The sequence below is a fragment of the Panthera uncia genome, unplaced genomic scaffold (genome assembly GCF_023721935.1).
Source record: "Panthera uncia isolate 11264 unplaced genomic scaffold, Puncia_PCG_1.0 HiC_scaffold_364, whole genome shotgun sequence".
NCBI classification, from domain to species: domain Eukaryota; kingdom Metazoa; phylum Chordata; class Mammalia; order Carnivora; family Felidae; genus Panthera; species Panthera uncia.
In genome coordinates, this window is record NW_026059500.1 from 15,015 (window position 1) to 30,979 (window position 15,965).

At 58.4% G+C, this 15,965-nt stretch overlaps 1 protein-coding gene across 1 annotated transcript; it reads right to left on the reverse strand.

The window, feature by feature from the left end:
• Positions 1-432: 432 nt before the first annotated feature.
• On the reverse strand, positions 433-13,610 carry LOC125918003 (aquaporin-1). Its single transcript, XM_049624064.1, has 4 exons — positions 13,048-13,610; positions 3,642-3,806; positions 3,255-3,335; positions 433-2,524 (listed from the first exon to the last, which is right to left on the reverse strand). The coding sequence occupies exons 1-4, from the start codon at positions 13,435-13,437 to the stop codon at positions 2,345-2,347; spliced, it is 816 nt and encodes a 271-aa protein (XP_049480021.1). The 5' UTR covers positions 13,438-13,610; the 3' UTR covers positions 433-2,344.
• Between the last annotated feature and the right edge of the window lie 2,355 nt (positions 13,611-15,965).

Sequence of the window (15,965 nt, forward strand, 5' to 3'; positions counted from 1 at the left end):
GGGCACAGCTTCCCTCGGTTCTGATGGCCAAGCTCCCGGCAAAACCTTGGGTCCCATTACCCAACACAGGTGTGGGTGGGGTCAGAAATGTGAGTGGAGGGACAGAGGGAGAGACAGCTGATCAGCCCCTGGTGCTCCCTGGGCCGTGCTCCCAGGAGGGCAGAGGGACTGATGGGGCTGTCACGCTTCAGTCCTTTCAGGCTCCAGAAGCAAAAGTCGTCCCTATTAGGTGCAGGACCCTGTGTTGCTCAGATGGAGTCCTGTGAGGCTGTGTCCACCCACTGAGAGCAGAGATCCTGAGGGCAAGAGGGCAAGCAGTGGCTCCCCCCACCCAGACTGAGTCCCTAGAGTGGGCATCGATCTCCTCTGGGAGCCAGAGATCCTTTGTTGGGAACACGGTACCAAAAGAAGAAAAACTACAGGAAGCCTCGATGACCTTACAAGTCATTTTCCTTTATTGTGTTAACATATAATGAAATTCCAATTCCAAAGAGACGTATACGCAGAGCAGACAGATGCAGAGTCTCGTATGCAGCAGTGAGAACCAGGCAGGAAGTGGGTCTGCCCCCTCTCCCCTCCAGCACAGCCCTCACCCCTCCTGGCTTCTAACCACCGCCCAGGCAGAAACCGAGCAGCTGGGAATAAGAGGGGTCAGTCTCACGGTCCAAGGAGTAGCCAGAGACATGGCCTTGGTTGCCAGGCCTGGCCAAATCATTAACTAGCTGTGGGACCTCGGGCCTCAGTTTCCTTATCTGTTAAAAGGGCTAGAAGTCCCTGCTAGGGAATGGAGTGTGTAGATGTTGTGACGGGTTGGTGACCATTAAGGGTCACCTGGTTGTCCTGCTGCTTTGGGATAAACTGCAGATTGAATCACTTGGGTTTTGTCACCATCGTGGCTCCAGGCGTGCCGGGGGACCTGCTCTGGCCCTGTGGGATCGAAGAGACCAGGTAGATGGCTGCCCCTGAAGCAGACCCTGCACTCTGAACTGTCCCTGGGCTGCACTGGTAAGCTACCTCATTAGGCCAGGGCTGACTGTCCCCTCCAGGTAAATGACAAGGGAAGGCTGTGCCTGGGGTGACACAGGGAGCCTGTGCAGATCTCCCGGCTGCCCAAATGCCTCCAACCAGGAGTTTAGCAATAAGGGGGGCAGGGATCGGCTCCTCCTCTCCCCTTGTCATTAGCTGAGGGCTTGGAAGCCCCGCTAAGAGTCCAGCAAAGCCCATTCACCTCTGTGTGCTGATCCGCACCACGGTCACCTGTCCTCAGGCTTAGGGCTTCAGACGACCAACTGCCCTTTAAGAAACACACACCTGCATAAGCGTGAGCTGTGTCTACACCGGCAGGAGGAAGTGGAGAACCGAACGGTGATCGAGATGATGCAACGATAGGTGAGAAAGGTCAACTAAAGCTCAGTGAAGAACATGGGTATTCCTCCTTTGCGCGCCCACCGGCCTCATTCCGCGATAGCAGACCCTGTCCCCGCTGCGTGGGGGTCAGCCCTGCTCCCCCGGGAGCCCTTCTCACGGCCTGGACTGCCTCTGCTTTGAAACATGTATGCATGTGTCCCTGTGTTCACACAGGTGTCTACGATAGCTACACATTTGGGAAAGAACCAGGGCAAGTGGAAGAAGGGCTGCCCCATACTACATCTTCTAGAACCCACGGAGTATCTACACTTATAGAACAGAGAGGCCTCAGGCCCGCATGGCTCTCCCTGACCCTGCCACTTTACAGATGGGGTCACTGAGGCCCCGAGACATGGACGATCCCAAGGTCGTACAGCGAGTTTGGGGGGTGGGGGGTGCAGGCGGAGCCAGAAGCAAGCCAAACTGCAAGAATGAAGCCTGTGTGCCACTTGCCCCCTACCCCTGCACCTCCTGGAATCTCTTCCCCTCAAAGCACCCTTGGGGACAAAGTGCGTGTTTGGGAAGAAGGAGGGCCACGCCCAAAGGCACAAAGCAATAACGGTGGCACCCCAGACACCTGCAGCAGGTGAGCTGTTGAGCAACTCTGGGATGAGAGGGTTTTCTGGCATACCTTCCATCACACTCTGAGGGGACACCTTAGCAGAGTGGGTCCCTCTCTTTCACTTCCTCCGTGACTTCAAGGGAGTGAGTGGTTGGTAAATCTTGGTCCTCAGGAAGCCCAGAGGCCAGGAAACAGAGAAAGAGAAAGAAAGTGACAGAAACAGCCCCAAATCAGGCTTGACCACGCAGTTCTGGAGGCTCTTTGGGAAGTGACGGTGGCCAGCCTGTCAGAGTGTCTACGACATGGATTTCACCCCTCCCCTCCCTCTGCCCGCCCCTGCCCCGCCCCCGCGTGGGTGCCCGGGCCAGGGCCTCTCTATTTCGGCTTCATCTCCACCCTGGAGTTGATGTCGTCGCCATCCAGGTCATACTCCTCCACCTGGCCGCTGGTCCACACCTTCACGCGGTCTGTGAGGTCACTGCTGCGCGGGGCCAGGATGAAGTCGTAGATGAGCACAGCCAGGGCTCCCCCGATGAATGGCCCCACCCAGAAAATCTAGGAACAGAGCGGGCATGCTCAGAGGGAGTCCACTGAAAGCCTCCTCTCCTGGGACGCCTTTCCTGAGTCCGCCCCCACCCCCCGCGCCGACCCCATTGCAAGGGTTCTCTCCCACCGGTGCCTGGGTTTAGAGGCAGGCGGTGTTGAACCCCTACATCCCGATTCCAGAGCTGGCCCAAGCCAGGACTGTGGTAGCGGGCATCTCCTTGCCTTTATGTGCCCCAACTCAGGGTGCCTGGTGTGACCAGACCAGCCCCTTCTTCAGGGTGGCCACGGCCCCACCCTCCCCAGCTTCGGAAGGGCCACAGGAACATCTAGTTTGATCAAAGGTTGGTCTGAGACAGAAACATCCACAGTAAGAACAGCTATGTCCATGGAGTGCTGACTCTGTGCTAAGCTCAACCTATAGGCGGTGAGGCCACTTGTCCCAGTGCTACCCCCAGTGGGGGGGTGCTACGATGCCCCACTTCACTGCTCAGGAAATGCAGGCACCACGAGGGCCAGGAGCCTGCCCCAGGTCACCCTGAATGGGGTGCCGCTGGGATGCTGGCAGGCAGCAGCCCAGCCTGAAGTCTGATCCCACCACCCCCATGTCAGGCCTTGGTTTTCCAATCTCCTTGGCCCTGTCTGTCTCCCACAGCCTCTGTGATGAGGGAGGATGCTGCAGGGTGGAGTTGGAACTTCCATTCGGCACCTCCACCTCCCAGGAGATGGTGAGACCCCTTACCCAGTGGTCCTTGAAGTTATGAGTAATCACTGACGAGCCAAAGGACCGGGCGGGGTTAATGCCGCAGCCTGTGTAGTCGATCTGCAAGGGGAAGGGCAGGGAGGCAGAAGGGGGAGAGCCAGAGAAACACAGACAGAGGGAGAGGAGGCGAGGCAATGACACACAGAGAGAAAACAGGGGGGTAACAATCAGGCTCAGAAAGAGGGGCTCGCTGACCCAGAAAGATGGTCAGGGGGTCCCTGTGCTGCCCTCTCCTGAGCAGGACCCTATCCCCAGCCCCAAAGAGCTGATCATCCCACCCCCCTACCCGTGAGAGGGTACCCCGACCACCTCTGCCTGGCCCTGTTCTCCCCACCCTACCCCCAGCCAGGAAGACCCCACACTCACCGCGAGCAGATGTCCCAGGGCCACAGAGAGGCCGATGGCGAGGGGGCCCGAGCCCCCGAGATCACGGCGCCTCCTGTCAGTGGTGGCCAGCACACAAAGCACCAGCTGCAGGGTGCCGATGATTTCGATGCCCAGGCCCTGGCCAGAGTTCACACCGGGGGCCAGCTGTAGGAGAGAGGGACAGGGAGGTTGGGTGAGTGGGCAGAGTAGGGACTCTGTCTGAGACCCGCCCCCCCCGGGCCCAGGCAACTTGGTGTCCTCAAAGCCCATGACATCAGCCCCTGGCTAGGCCCAGAAGGGCCCAGGCCCCTCCCAAGAACACACCTCTGGTAGTGGACACCAGGCTCTGTCCCTTCCACGACTTTGAGGAGGTGCCAGCTCAGCCCCTGGTACCTGCCTCCTCCCTGCAGCACTCCGCCTAGAGGCCAGAGAAGCCTGGGGTGAGGCAGGGCATCTGCCCACCTCCAGCCAGCCAGAGTGCCCTGCAGGTACCAAAGCCATAGGCAAGGGGCAAGCCCTACACATGGGAGGAGACGGTCAGGGATTCTCAACCCTGCAGGGAGCAGAGAAGCAAATGGCCGGAGACATTGCTTCACACCCCAAAAGTCCAGAACATTCCACCCCATCTCCTGCTGCATCTACAACTCCCAGAGTTGAGAAGGGTCTTCCTCAGTTAGCTGGCCCCAGCTCCCTTAGTCTCTCTCCCTGTTCTGGTCTCCCACGCTGCCCTGCCCTGTCTCCTACCCACCCTCTGTCTGTCTCTCCCGGTTCTGTGTCTCTCCCATTTCTTCTCAGCCCTCCCTACATTCCCCTCCCTCTCCCTCCTGGAACGCCCCCCCCCCCCCCACCAACTCCCTGGCCACATAGGCCCCGCCACCACCGTCTGGCTACCACTTGCTTTTGGGCCACTTTTAGAAACATGAGTCATGGAAAAAGAAGGGAATGGGAGCCGTCATGAGGTCACCGGAGCCCTCCCTCTGCAGCTGCACCAGGGAGACCCCTCCCCAGGGACCCCTGCACCCGCCCCTTTGTGGGGGTCCCAGGGGCCAGGGGCACCCGTACGGGAGAGCTGGGCCACGTGAGCAAAGGCTCACTGGCAAAGATGCCTGGATGTGGCCATGTGGGCTGTCTTCCCCCAGGGCAGGGCTGGTGTGCCCAAATATGCCTGAACTTGAAGCCTCATCCTGGGGGCATGAGGGGGGCATCCTCCAAAGCCAGAGGGCATTTTTACAAAACTCTAGGTGGGGGGCCCTCCTCCACTCCCACGCCCAGTTTTCTCAGCCCCACCCTGAGGCCATCTTACAAGAACAATTCTCTTCCCGCCTTTGTCTGCAACCCTGGGTCACAGGGAAAGTGACTCACATCCCCTCCCCTGTGTTGCAGCCCCAGATCTAGGCCTTTCCTGGCCGACCCCAGAGCTTTGACCCCTCAGCTCAGCCAGCCCGGGGGGCAATGCCCAGTTTTGTTCCCATCCTTGTGTTCAGGTCCTGACTCTCCTACTTGTGCTGCCATGGCCATGGCCTTTCCCCAGTCTGACCCTCAGTTTCCCCATCTGTAAAACAGCTTTTCCTGCCCACCTTCCAGAGTGGCCGGAGTTTCAAAGGCAATGGTGGGGGGTGTCTCGGGGCATCTGGAAAGGGCTGCTGAGGCAGGAGGGATCAGGACAGTTGTGGCTTTGTTCTGGTTCTTTCTCACCTTATCCCCAGACTGGGGGACAGCCAGAAGGGGCGGGGCCCTGCACAGGGTTGTGGAGGCCGGAGCGAGGCCTGCCTGGAGCCAGGACAGGCTCCGTGGAGGTGAGGTTGGTGTGACCGGGCCAACTTGTACAGATGCCCGTCACACTCACACCTGCTGCTGCCCTCCTGCTCTTCCAGCTCTCTCCTCTGCTCCCCAGCGCCAGCCTAATTGCTAGCTGGCCGGAGTCCTGAAACCAGGCCTGGCATGCTGATTAATGGAGCCATCGTTCTAAGTGGTTCCTGCCTCCTATACTCCCCATTCCCCACCCTCTCACAGACTGGGCCTGGGCGAGCTCATCTCCTCCCGCAGTTCTTAACCAGGTCTGAGTACCCCAGGCCCTGCTCTGCCCAAAGGCATGCCTTCTCATGCAAAGTGAGCAGAGCACAGGAGCCGGGTGCCATGCCCAGCACTCTTGAGTCCACAGGAAGCAGGAGAGGTGGCCACCCGCCCTGGGAACTCTGGGTTATACCCCCTTCCTGACCACCCAGGGCGTTTAGCTCAGAACCACGCAGGTTGACGATCTTCCTCTCCTGATACCCATCACCACCACCACTAGGAAGCCTCCCCTGATTGCTTCAGTATCTACTGGCTACTTCTGCTTTAACCACCAACGCACTTGTGTGACTTACATCTGGAAAAACTTGATAATTCAGAACTGAAAAGGATAAAGGTCTGTTGAAACTTGATGTCCAGGAAAAGTAGGTAAACATTCAAAACGTGTTACTGTTTACAACCCATTAAATTGGAAACAATTGCTTAAATAAGGCTAATCCCAGTTGTGGTCACTTGGTGTTGGGAAAAAAAAAATATGTCTGTATATCCCCAGGTAGTTTTGCCCAGCCTAGGCTTTATATTTCACTGATTAAGCCCCCTTCCAAACAACAACAACAACAACAACAACACAGTTTTATGAATATAAGGATAAACAACAGAATAATCCACACATTTAATGTGAAGTATCAGAAAGACACCAGCTCTGCATTTTCACATCAAATCCATTTACGCCCACTGTCAAGGCCCAGTTCAGATCCCACCAGCTCCAAGAAGCTTCCTCCTATCCCTGGCTGAAATTAATTTCTGCTGCTACCCACTCACACTGTTAACCCTCCTTCCTCCTCTGTAGGTCGTCCAACCCCTGGCCTGGGAGCTTGGTGAGGACAGAGTAGGGAGACCTTCCCATCTTGCTGCCCAGGCCTCATAGGGGACACTTGCTGCATAGCGACAGAAGTAGCAGATGATGCTAATTTTCCAGAACTTCTATCCTCTCTAGAAGCAGCCTGGAAGGGAAGCTCTCTGGATCCAGTGCTAGGTTATTTGCTTTGTAGCTTGGAGACCACAGGCCAGTCATTAGTTTTTGTGGGTCTTACAGGGCAGCCATGCAAGCCTCTGTAAGAGAATGGATGAGGAGGCTGAGTCCCAGGGACAAGATAGCAAAGCCAGGATCCTTGTCCCAGCCAAGTGTCCTGATGTCTACACGCCCAGCCAAGGGACCTGGCTATTCCCAGCTTGAACTGAGGAGCAGGCAGAAGATGGCTGTCTAGCTGCCAGTGTGCCCCAGCACCCAGGAGAGGGTGGGGGACAGGGTTGACCTTTTTAGACAATGGGTCCCTAGAACCATCCCTGCTGCCCATGGACAGACTGACCAAGGTAGCTTCCTAGGCCCAGGGCCCCAACTTGACCTGGGCACCCTGGTGTCCCGCCTTTGGGGAACAGCAGGCACCAGGCCTGGCTGCACGCTGAGCATACACTCTCAAAGAACAGGGGAGGGGAGACATCGAGGCCTGCCCTGCTCACCCACTGCCTCCAGGACTCAGCACTCACGTGAGGGGGACCTCAGTGGGTCCCTTGTGTCACTCCTTCATGGATATTCCTGTGTGCATGTTCCTGTGGGTATCCACGGCTGTGTGTGCCTCCGTGTATGTTCGTATATTGGTACCTGCAGGATCTGTAGGTGACCAGATGTGTCCGGGTGTAACTCTCTCCTTTTCCTTTTCGTGAGATGTTAAGAGGCTTATTACAAAATAATTGAATGAAAAAGTCTATCAGAGAGCTACATAAATTCGAAACCTGTATGCGCCAAACAACATAGCCTAAAAATAAGCGACAGTTGACAGAATATAAGGAGAATTTGATCAATCCACCACCAGAGTGAAAGAGTTTAACAACCCTCTCGTAGAAACTGATGGACTGAAGCAGTCAGACAATATAAATAGCACAAACAGGAAGGATTTGAGCCACATAATTAACAAGTTTGATTTAAGGAAACTCTGTAAAGCCATCCACCCCAAATTTGAGAATATCCACTCTTTTTCAGCCCGTGCGGACATTCAGATGAACTAGTCAGGTATTGGCCAGTGTATCTCAACGTTCTCTGAGAATCCCTATCACACAGGGTGCCGCCTCTTACCAAGGTGGGCCCCGTGCACCTGGGGGTCTCTGTGACATGTGGCCCTGTATGGCCGTGCTGTGTGTCTGATGGCATTTCTGAGTGTGCAGCCCTGTCTCTTTGTATCACACAGCTACACACAGGGTCCACTACTTGGCTGGGGAAAGGGAAGGAGGAGGAAAGGAAGCCCCCTTGAGGGACAAAGAGTCACAGATCTCAAAGGGCCCTTATTTGCCCCCAGAAGCCATTTCATCTTCCTGACAAGAAACAATACACAAAGTAATGGCTTCCTCCTTCCCTCCCTCCTTCTTTTCCTTACTCCAGGGCAGTCCCCATCCTCCTGCCAGGGAAAGGAAGAGGCTCCATTGAGGAGCACTTACCCCACCTTCCTAGGATCCCAGGGCCCGAGTGGAACCACCCAGGCTTGAGAAGATGCTCTCTACACCCACGTGTGTATGCCCCTATGTGCCATGTATGTGTGTGTGTTGAGGGGGAGGGGACGTTAGTGAAGTGTGAACACGTGCACTTTAGAGAAGCAGAAATAATCAAGGGCTGGGAGGCAGGCTGGGGGCATGGTCCTGCCCTGCCGTGATCTGCTATACAACCTCACAATCTCAATGCCTCTGTGGCCTCAGTTTCCTTATCAGTAAAGTGGAAGCCTCGGCCCAGATTTTAGCCCTGGACAGTCTCCAGAATTCCTCCCTGCCTGACATGGGACCCCTAGCCCCAGGACCTACAGTCACCCTCCCGGCCAGGATCCTGAGTGCAGGATTCCCACAGAGCCATCTGACCTGGGGTCTCAATACGGCACACTGCTGTACCCCCAGAGCTGGCTGCGGGCAGATTCGACTTGGACACCTAACGATAGGGAGCTTACTGGCTTGGTGGCAGCCCCTTCCTGATTAAAAATAAAAATTGCTTCTTTGCACTGAGCAGACATCTGCCTCTCTAGTTTTCCTGGCGGTGGAATTTCAGGCACCGAAAGGAGCTGCTAATGGGAACAGGGCATTTTCCAGGCTTTTCTACCATTTTTGAGTTGGGGTTCTTAACCCCACAGAACTGCAGCTCCTTGGTTACATAAAGAGAGCCCCTCACTTATCCCCCTAAGCATCACTGTGGGCAAGGAGCACCCCCCCACACACACACACATCCCTGGGGAGAGGCCCTGGCTGAGGGGACAATGGCCATGACAACATTTTCCTGCCGACACCTGTGAGTGTGTTGGCCCAGTCCCAGCTATTCAGGAGACCCCAGACCCACTGGCGCTTCCAGAGGGCAGGGACCATGGCCCCCAGGAAGGCTCTACCAACAAGAACAGAGGAAGCCCTGAGCCAGTCCCTGAGAGGTGGACATACGGCACGTTTAAGCCACCTGGGGAAAGCCCTGGCGGCTAATGCTGAAGGAACCCTTGCTGAGTGGGGCCCTAGAGAAAGTGGGGAGCAGTCTCTGGGACTGAGCTCAGGTTAGAGGGCCCTACATGCAATTGGCCTGCAATGAACTAATGGCTCAAGGTGTGAGAGGAAGGCTGTGACCCAGGGGCGTGAGGGTGAGGCGAGTCCCCTCAGACTGAGGCACTCCAGCGGGCCACGTCCCCTCTCGTGGCACTGCCCCTTCAGGAGAGGATTCACAGAGCGAGCCCTGGTTAAGGCCAGGTATTGGGGTGGGCAGCCTGGGGCTGGCAGGGCTGCTCCGAGGGCCCCCACAGGGGAAACAGCCTCAGAATTTTCTGTGGCGAGGGAAGTCTCCACCACAAAACTCCTGCCTCTCGATGCCCTCCCCCTCATCTGGTTCTGGCTGGAAACAGTAATTATATGTCCCAGCTGTGGCACCACCACCCAGCCCCCAGCCCCCCTCTCTGGGCACATCCGTCTGAAAACTGGCTTCCCTTTCCCCAGCCCACCCCCAGCTCTGGAGGAGGCAGAGGGGCCCTCAACCCTGGAAGAACCGGTGGCCCAGCGCGGGGGTCGGGGGAAGGGGGCCAACAGGGAAGGGACAACCCTCTGGCTCTGTGGTTGGGGAAACTGGGGAAGGGGAGAGTTTAGGGCTGAGGCCAGGCCCAGGCCGTGACCTCCCACCGCCGCCTTGCCTGTGCTCACAGCCTGTGCCGCCCTTTCTCTGCCTGCAACCCCCTTTTCCTGCCTCCACATTCAGGTTCCCCATGGAGCTTCCTCCCCGAAAGCCTTCCAGGCCCTTCCCACCGCTCAAAGGCAGAGAGGTTCCTTTGCCGCTCTGACAGTCCCAACACCTCTTATCACACCTGCCTCCTGCCCCATATCGTGGGCAGCTGTGTGCGGGGCTTATCTTGCTCGCCAGGGTCTGCCAAGGGTAGGGAGCTGGTGACTCAGCCCCCAGCTCAGCCCCCAGCAGTCCCATTTTGGTTTGCAGGGAGCATGGGTGAGTGAGCCAGAGAGGGGAGGAATAAAAAGAGCCAGCTAACAGTCAGGACTCCCAGGTCCAGGAGCATCTTGCATTTTCCAGAGCCCAGCCACGCCCCGCTGTGTCCCTATTTCACAGACGGACACTGGGGCCACACAGGCGAGCTTGTTGGCCTGAAGTGTTTCAGTGTCTGACAAGGACAGAGGGAGACGGGGACACCAACCCCTGCCTCTGAGACTGTCACTTTGGGCCTAAATTGGGGGTTGGCTCTTAGAACCAGCCAGGATCCTATAGGCTGGACAGAGGCCCGTGGTCTCTCCAGGGTGCATCCCAAGTCCTGACTCAGTGAGAAGAGAGTTGTCCCACCATGCCCCCAGGGGCACCCCCTGACTCACTCCAACCACTTCCTGCCTCCTTTCCCTATTTTCCTTTGAAATCTCCATGCCAACAAAGGGCCCCACCTAGGTTTGGGCCAGGGTGGGGTCCGGGGCCCAAGGGGCTATGGGAGCCTCCAGCAAAGCCTGGGGGAAAGAATGTGTCACTTGCTGCGTAGACTGGTCTCTGCCCCTCTCGAGGCATTGAGGCCACCTGCCGGGTCCCTTCAGATCCCTTCAGATCCCAAGTCCGGTGTCCCAGAGGAGGCCTTGAGAGAGATGCTTTCTCTGTTTCTAGGCCTAGAACTTGTGCTTCTGGACCCCAAACTTCCATTGTGTGGACAGGAGAGTGCCTGCACCCCACCTCAACACTCAGTACCCTTGTGTTCAGCACGGCCCCTCTTAGGTTCCTCTCAGCCAGACCCTCCGGGGAAGGCTGATAAACTCAAGTCTGCAAAGTGAGCTTGCTGGCGGTATGGGCAGGGCCGAGAGAGATCTAGAGACCTGGGTTCCTTCTTGGAGTCTCAGGGTCCTCAGCTCCAGTGAAACTCAACAGGTGAGCAGGAGCAGGCCTTGAACACGGTGTGCTTGCCTCTGAGACCAGGGCTGGCCCCTGCATGAGCTTATCCCTTTTCCCCCCCTATCTGCAACCTGCCCAGCCCAGGCATCTGGGTAACTCTACAAAATGGAGGTCAGAGAAGGGAAGGGACACTGGATCAGGGTGTGGCCAGATCAAAATGACACTGTGGGTGCCCACCCTCCCCCACATCTGCCCGTGATGCCTGAGTTAGAGCGCAAGGTCTGACAACAGATGCCTGTCCTGCCTGTCCCTTGAGAAGGAGGGTCAAGAGGGGGCAGAAGTCCTGAAGAGATTCAACCCCTCCCCTTCGAGGCCCTTTTCCCCACCCCCCATCGCGCCCAGCCCAGCCCTAGCGTGAACCTGACCCTACCCAGGGGGCACTCTCCGAAGTCACCTGGCTCTGCCCCTCTGGAGAGGCTGAGGCTTGGAGGAACGTGGCCTGCCACAGTTCTGTCCCTTCTACCCACCTTGGCCACGTCTTCCCTGACTAAAGTCTAAACTCCAGCCTGTAGGCTAATCTTCAATCTTGGGCTGAGCCACAGTTAGCTCCTCGGAGGGGGCTGGGTAAGGTGTCACTGTGACAGAAGAAGTGCTAATTCCCCTGTGGCAAGGCCATGCCCTCACCAAGCCTCCCCCAGCTGAAGCACCTGGCTCTGAACTTCGGCTGGGAAGCGAGAGAACGATTGCTATATAATCACCCGCCGAGGAGCCCTTGGCCGGCTCCCTCACCGTCCCTACACCCGCCTGCCCTGCCCGGGCCTGGCCAGCCTCCTTTCTGTAGATCTGATTCCTCCTCTGTGCTCCTTCACTCTCCCTTTCCCTGGGACGGCACCCTCCAAGCCTTCCTCAGCCTCTCTCAGGCCAGATTCCCTCCTGCTGTGGCCCAAGCCAGGTCTGGGTTTGCACTTGGCTGAGGGTCTGGAAAAGCCCAGGTCCGCGACAGCAGGCAACTGCCGCCAACGGCCAATTAGCTGTGCTAAGCGGCCCGGGAGGAATGCTTCTCAGCAGCTGCCACCCAGTCGCCAACCTCTGCTTACCACCAGTGCCCCCAGCCCAGACCCCACTCAAGCCAGGAGCAGTGGGCACACACAGGTACACACACACACCCCCACCCACTCACGCAGTGGCCCTAACTCTCCCAGGCACACTTCTAGACACAGACGCATGCGGGGGCACACAAGCTTACACAAGCTCAGAGACCCATGCCAGCATCCACGTGCACACACCGCTCACACACACACACACACACACACACGCACGTGCCATGCCTCACAGTGCCTGGCGACAGAGAATGGAGCCCAGACAGGAGGCAAGATGTCCCCAGGCTGGCCGCCACCCCATACTGCAATCCAGGAAAACCACCTGCAAACAGCCGAGAGAGTGTTTTCACCCCCGATCTTTGTCTACTCCCTGGGGACCAAGGAGCAGGAGGGGCTTTTTCCTTGAAGGCAGTTCGTTCGGGGCCCTGTGTGACCGTGGGGCCGCCCACCTGGGTCCTGCTCACGCACTGGCAGACCTGACACGGACATGCCCGGCATCTAGGTCAGGGCAGCAAAGGGACAGCGGACAGCGGCTCCTGGGGGCCGGGCTGTGGGAAGAGGGAGCTGGCTGCACAGGCAGAGTGGAGGGAGGGCCGAGAAACTACAGCCGAAAGGTGCAGCACCGTTGGCCCGAAGGTTAGCTGCCTCCAGAGCTTATTCCCCACAGTAGGTGCCCACAGGGGACATTGGCAAGACTATTGTTCTCTGGGTCTTGGCTTCCCACAGTGCCTGGCAGAAAGCAGGCTCTGGGCTGCAGGTGTAGCTGAGCGCCAGCCCCAGCTCCGCATGACCCCCAGAAGCCTCTTGTCCCCTCGGGTCCTCAGTGTCCCCATCTGCACAATGGGTGGAGGGGGAGACCTATGCCATCTCTGCCCCATTCCAGAGCCCTGGTGCCTGGGACGACCTCACATACCTCGTTTCGGCCAAGCGAGTTGTCCGGCAGGGAGGAGGTGACGCCCGAGAGGATGGCAGTGGCCACGATGGCCCCCACGCACTGGGCGATGATGTACATGATAGCCCTGAGGATGCTGATCTGGCAGCTGAGCAACAGCCCCAGCGTGACGGCCGGGTTGAGGTGGGCGCCACTGATGTGGCCCACGCTCTGGGCCAGGGTGGCGATGCTCAGCCCGAAGGCCAGTGACACCTTCACGTTGTCCTGGGAGGCACCTGCTGTCTGGTTGTTCTTCACCGGGTAATTGAAGCCCAGGGCGGAACCGATGCTGATGAAGACGAAGAGCGTCATGGCCAGGAACTCGGCCACCACGGCCCTCCAGAAGATCTTCTTCTTGAACTCGCTGGCCATGCTGGCAGGGGGCTTGGCTTGAGACCGCTGCCTGGTGCTCGACTCCCTCTGAGAGCTGAGCCACAGCCCGGGCTGGGACTATTTATAGGGCCCCGGGGGCAGGAGAGGAGGGGGGAGCACAAAGGGAGGAAGGCCTCTCCTCGCTCCTGGCCCGCCCCACACTGCACGGGCCTCCTCTCAGCGATGGATGCAGACACAGCGCTGCTGTCGGCCTGCCAACTTTTTTCCCTCCCTCCTCTCCCTCCTCCCTCCCTCTCTCCCTCCGCCCTCAGCCCTGCCCAGCCCAAGGAGGCAGGCAGGAGGCAGCCACTGCTCTAATAGGCTTTGGGAAATTCCTCCAAGTTGGCCCCGCTCAGGGGGCCACAGAAGTCCAGGTGTCCCTGCCCTACGTGCAAAGCTCAGGGGGTGCCCGCAGGCAGAGCCAGGAGCACTGGATGGGGCAGGCTGGACTCAGCAGGTGGACAGTGCCTTCCCTGGAGGCGGGGCACGATGATACTGCTTGCCTGGCATCCCCATCCCATCCCAGGGTGGCGTTAGTCTGGAGTCCCCGGGTCCAGGGGTCCCTGGGGGCATTCTGGGCCTCCTGCATCCCAGACTAGGCCTGGCCACTGGAAGTCCCTTTAGGGATGTCCCGGACCCCAGACCCACTGGCCAGGTCCAGTAGATGGGGGCTCAGAGGCATTAAGAGGCACAGAGAGCTTGTCTGTGGCCCACCCTCCACTCTGGGGTCAAGGGCAGGCTTTGGGGGCCTTCACGCTTCGGGAGAAATTTGAACCAATGATTTCAGGGCAGGTGGGGAAAATGGGAGCAGTCTAGGACTTTTACTCTCAAAGGCTGCAAGCCGGCAGACCACTGGGGAGAGAGAAGGGACGGCAACCTAGCCTGGAGACAGGAAGGAAAGAGGAGAAAAGACACAAGATAAGGGGAGAGGCAGAGACACAGACTGAGAAGGGAAGACAGACAGACAGACAGGGGAAAACAGAGGGAATGAAAAAGAAAAAGGGGAAGTAGAATCCCAGCAAAAGTGGAAGTGAAAGAGAGACATCTCCAGGCCAGGCCGAAAAGGAGAGACAGACAGGGAACACAGAGGGTGAAGAGATAAACTATAAAGAGAGGAGACAGGACTGAACCCAGAGGCAAGATACAAAGGGGGAAAGATGGGGGAGGGGACGAGGCTGCTCTGCAGACCCCTGTGGTCCACCTTGTGCCCTCCCTGCACAGCCTCAAACCAGAGGCCCAAAGGCAGCTGATAAACTGTGCAAGCAACTAGACTCCCACGGGCAGGCAGCTGCTGCCCGTCCGCCAGCCTGGGGCAGTCAGGGTGTGCAGTTAGGGACAGAGCAGCCAGGTGGGGCCCTGGGAGGCAGGCAAGGCCCGGCCCAGGAGGGAGGGGCCCACTCTGGCCCTCTCCTCCCACCTCCTGCCTACCCGTCCTCGGTCCTGCTCCTGAGTATTGACTTCTCCCCAGTTTACAGGTGGCAAACTGAGGCCCAGCAAGGGGAAGGACATCTCTAAGTTCTGCATGTGCCAAGGGCAGGGCATGAATGGGCATGCGGGTCCTTGCCTCGTGTCCAGGGGCCATCTGCCGAAGATGACACCATTCCCTGTTGGCCACCCTTTTGCCTGGCTGCAGCACGTGCCGCAGCCACCCTGGAACGGTGACGAACCACCCAGGGATCAGCCCGGGATTTGCCGGGAGCAGGAGGCCCCCTGGGGGTGGAGGTGGGGGGAGCCGTGGCCACCTAACTGCCTGTAAGTACAGGATGGAGTGGATGCAAGGCATGGAGTTGGCACGGTGGCCAAAGGGCCCTGCACGCTCAGCAAGGCCCGGCAGCCGGAGGTCATCGGTGCCTTATTACCCACCCAAGAGAGGGAGCCAGCCGGACTGGGCCACTTCCCGGAACCTCCTCCACATCCTTTCCTCTGGGCAGCACTTGCTCAGCTCTCCACACCCCAGAAGGCTGCTGCCTTATGCCTGGCCCTGGCCATTTCCCACGACCCCTCCGGCCCCCTGAGTGTCCTGGCCCACATCTGTCCCTGCCCTTGGTGCAGGGAGGAGTTCAGATGCTGGCAGGTACCAGGACTCAGCCTGGAGGCTTGAGGCAGGCAGCAGGGGGAGAGCTGGCACCAGGCCCACAAGGACCACTGGACTCAGGCTCGTGCGGGGGTGCGGGACTTCCTGCTCCGGTTTCCATGACAGGCTCCACAGGCCGGGTCAGGATCCGTGAGGAAGCACCGTGTGCTGCTATGCACCTGAGAGTCACCTGGGACATTCTCATTTATCCACCAAATATTTACTTAGCGTGCGTCATGTGCCAAACTGTTCTGAGCACTGGGGTGACGGCTGCAAAGCAGACCGCCCAGCTCCCTGTCCTCCTGAAGCCTGTGTTCTAGCATGGGCAGGCTCCATGTGGGCACTCCAGATGGTGGAGTTTGCAGCTGTGCAGGGCACACGCGCATGAGTGTGTACTTGCCGGGGACCTGCGTCCTTCTGGAGCAGGGCACGACATGGGGGGGTCCGGAGTAGC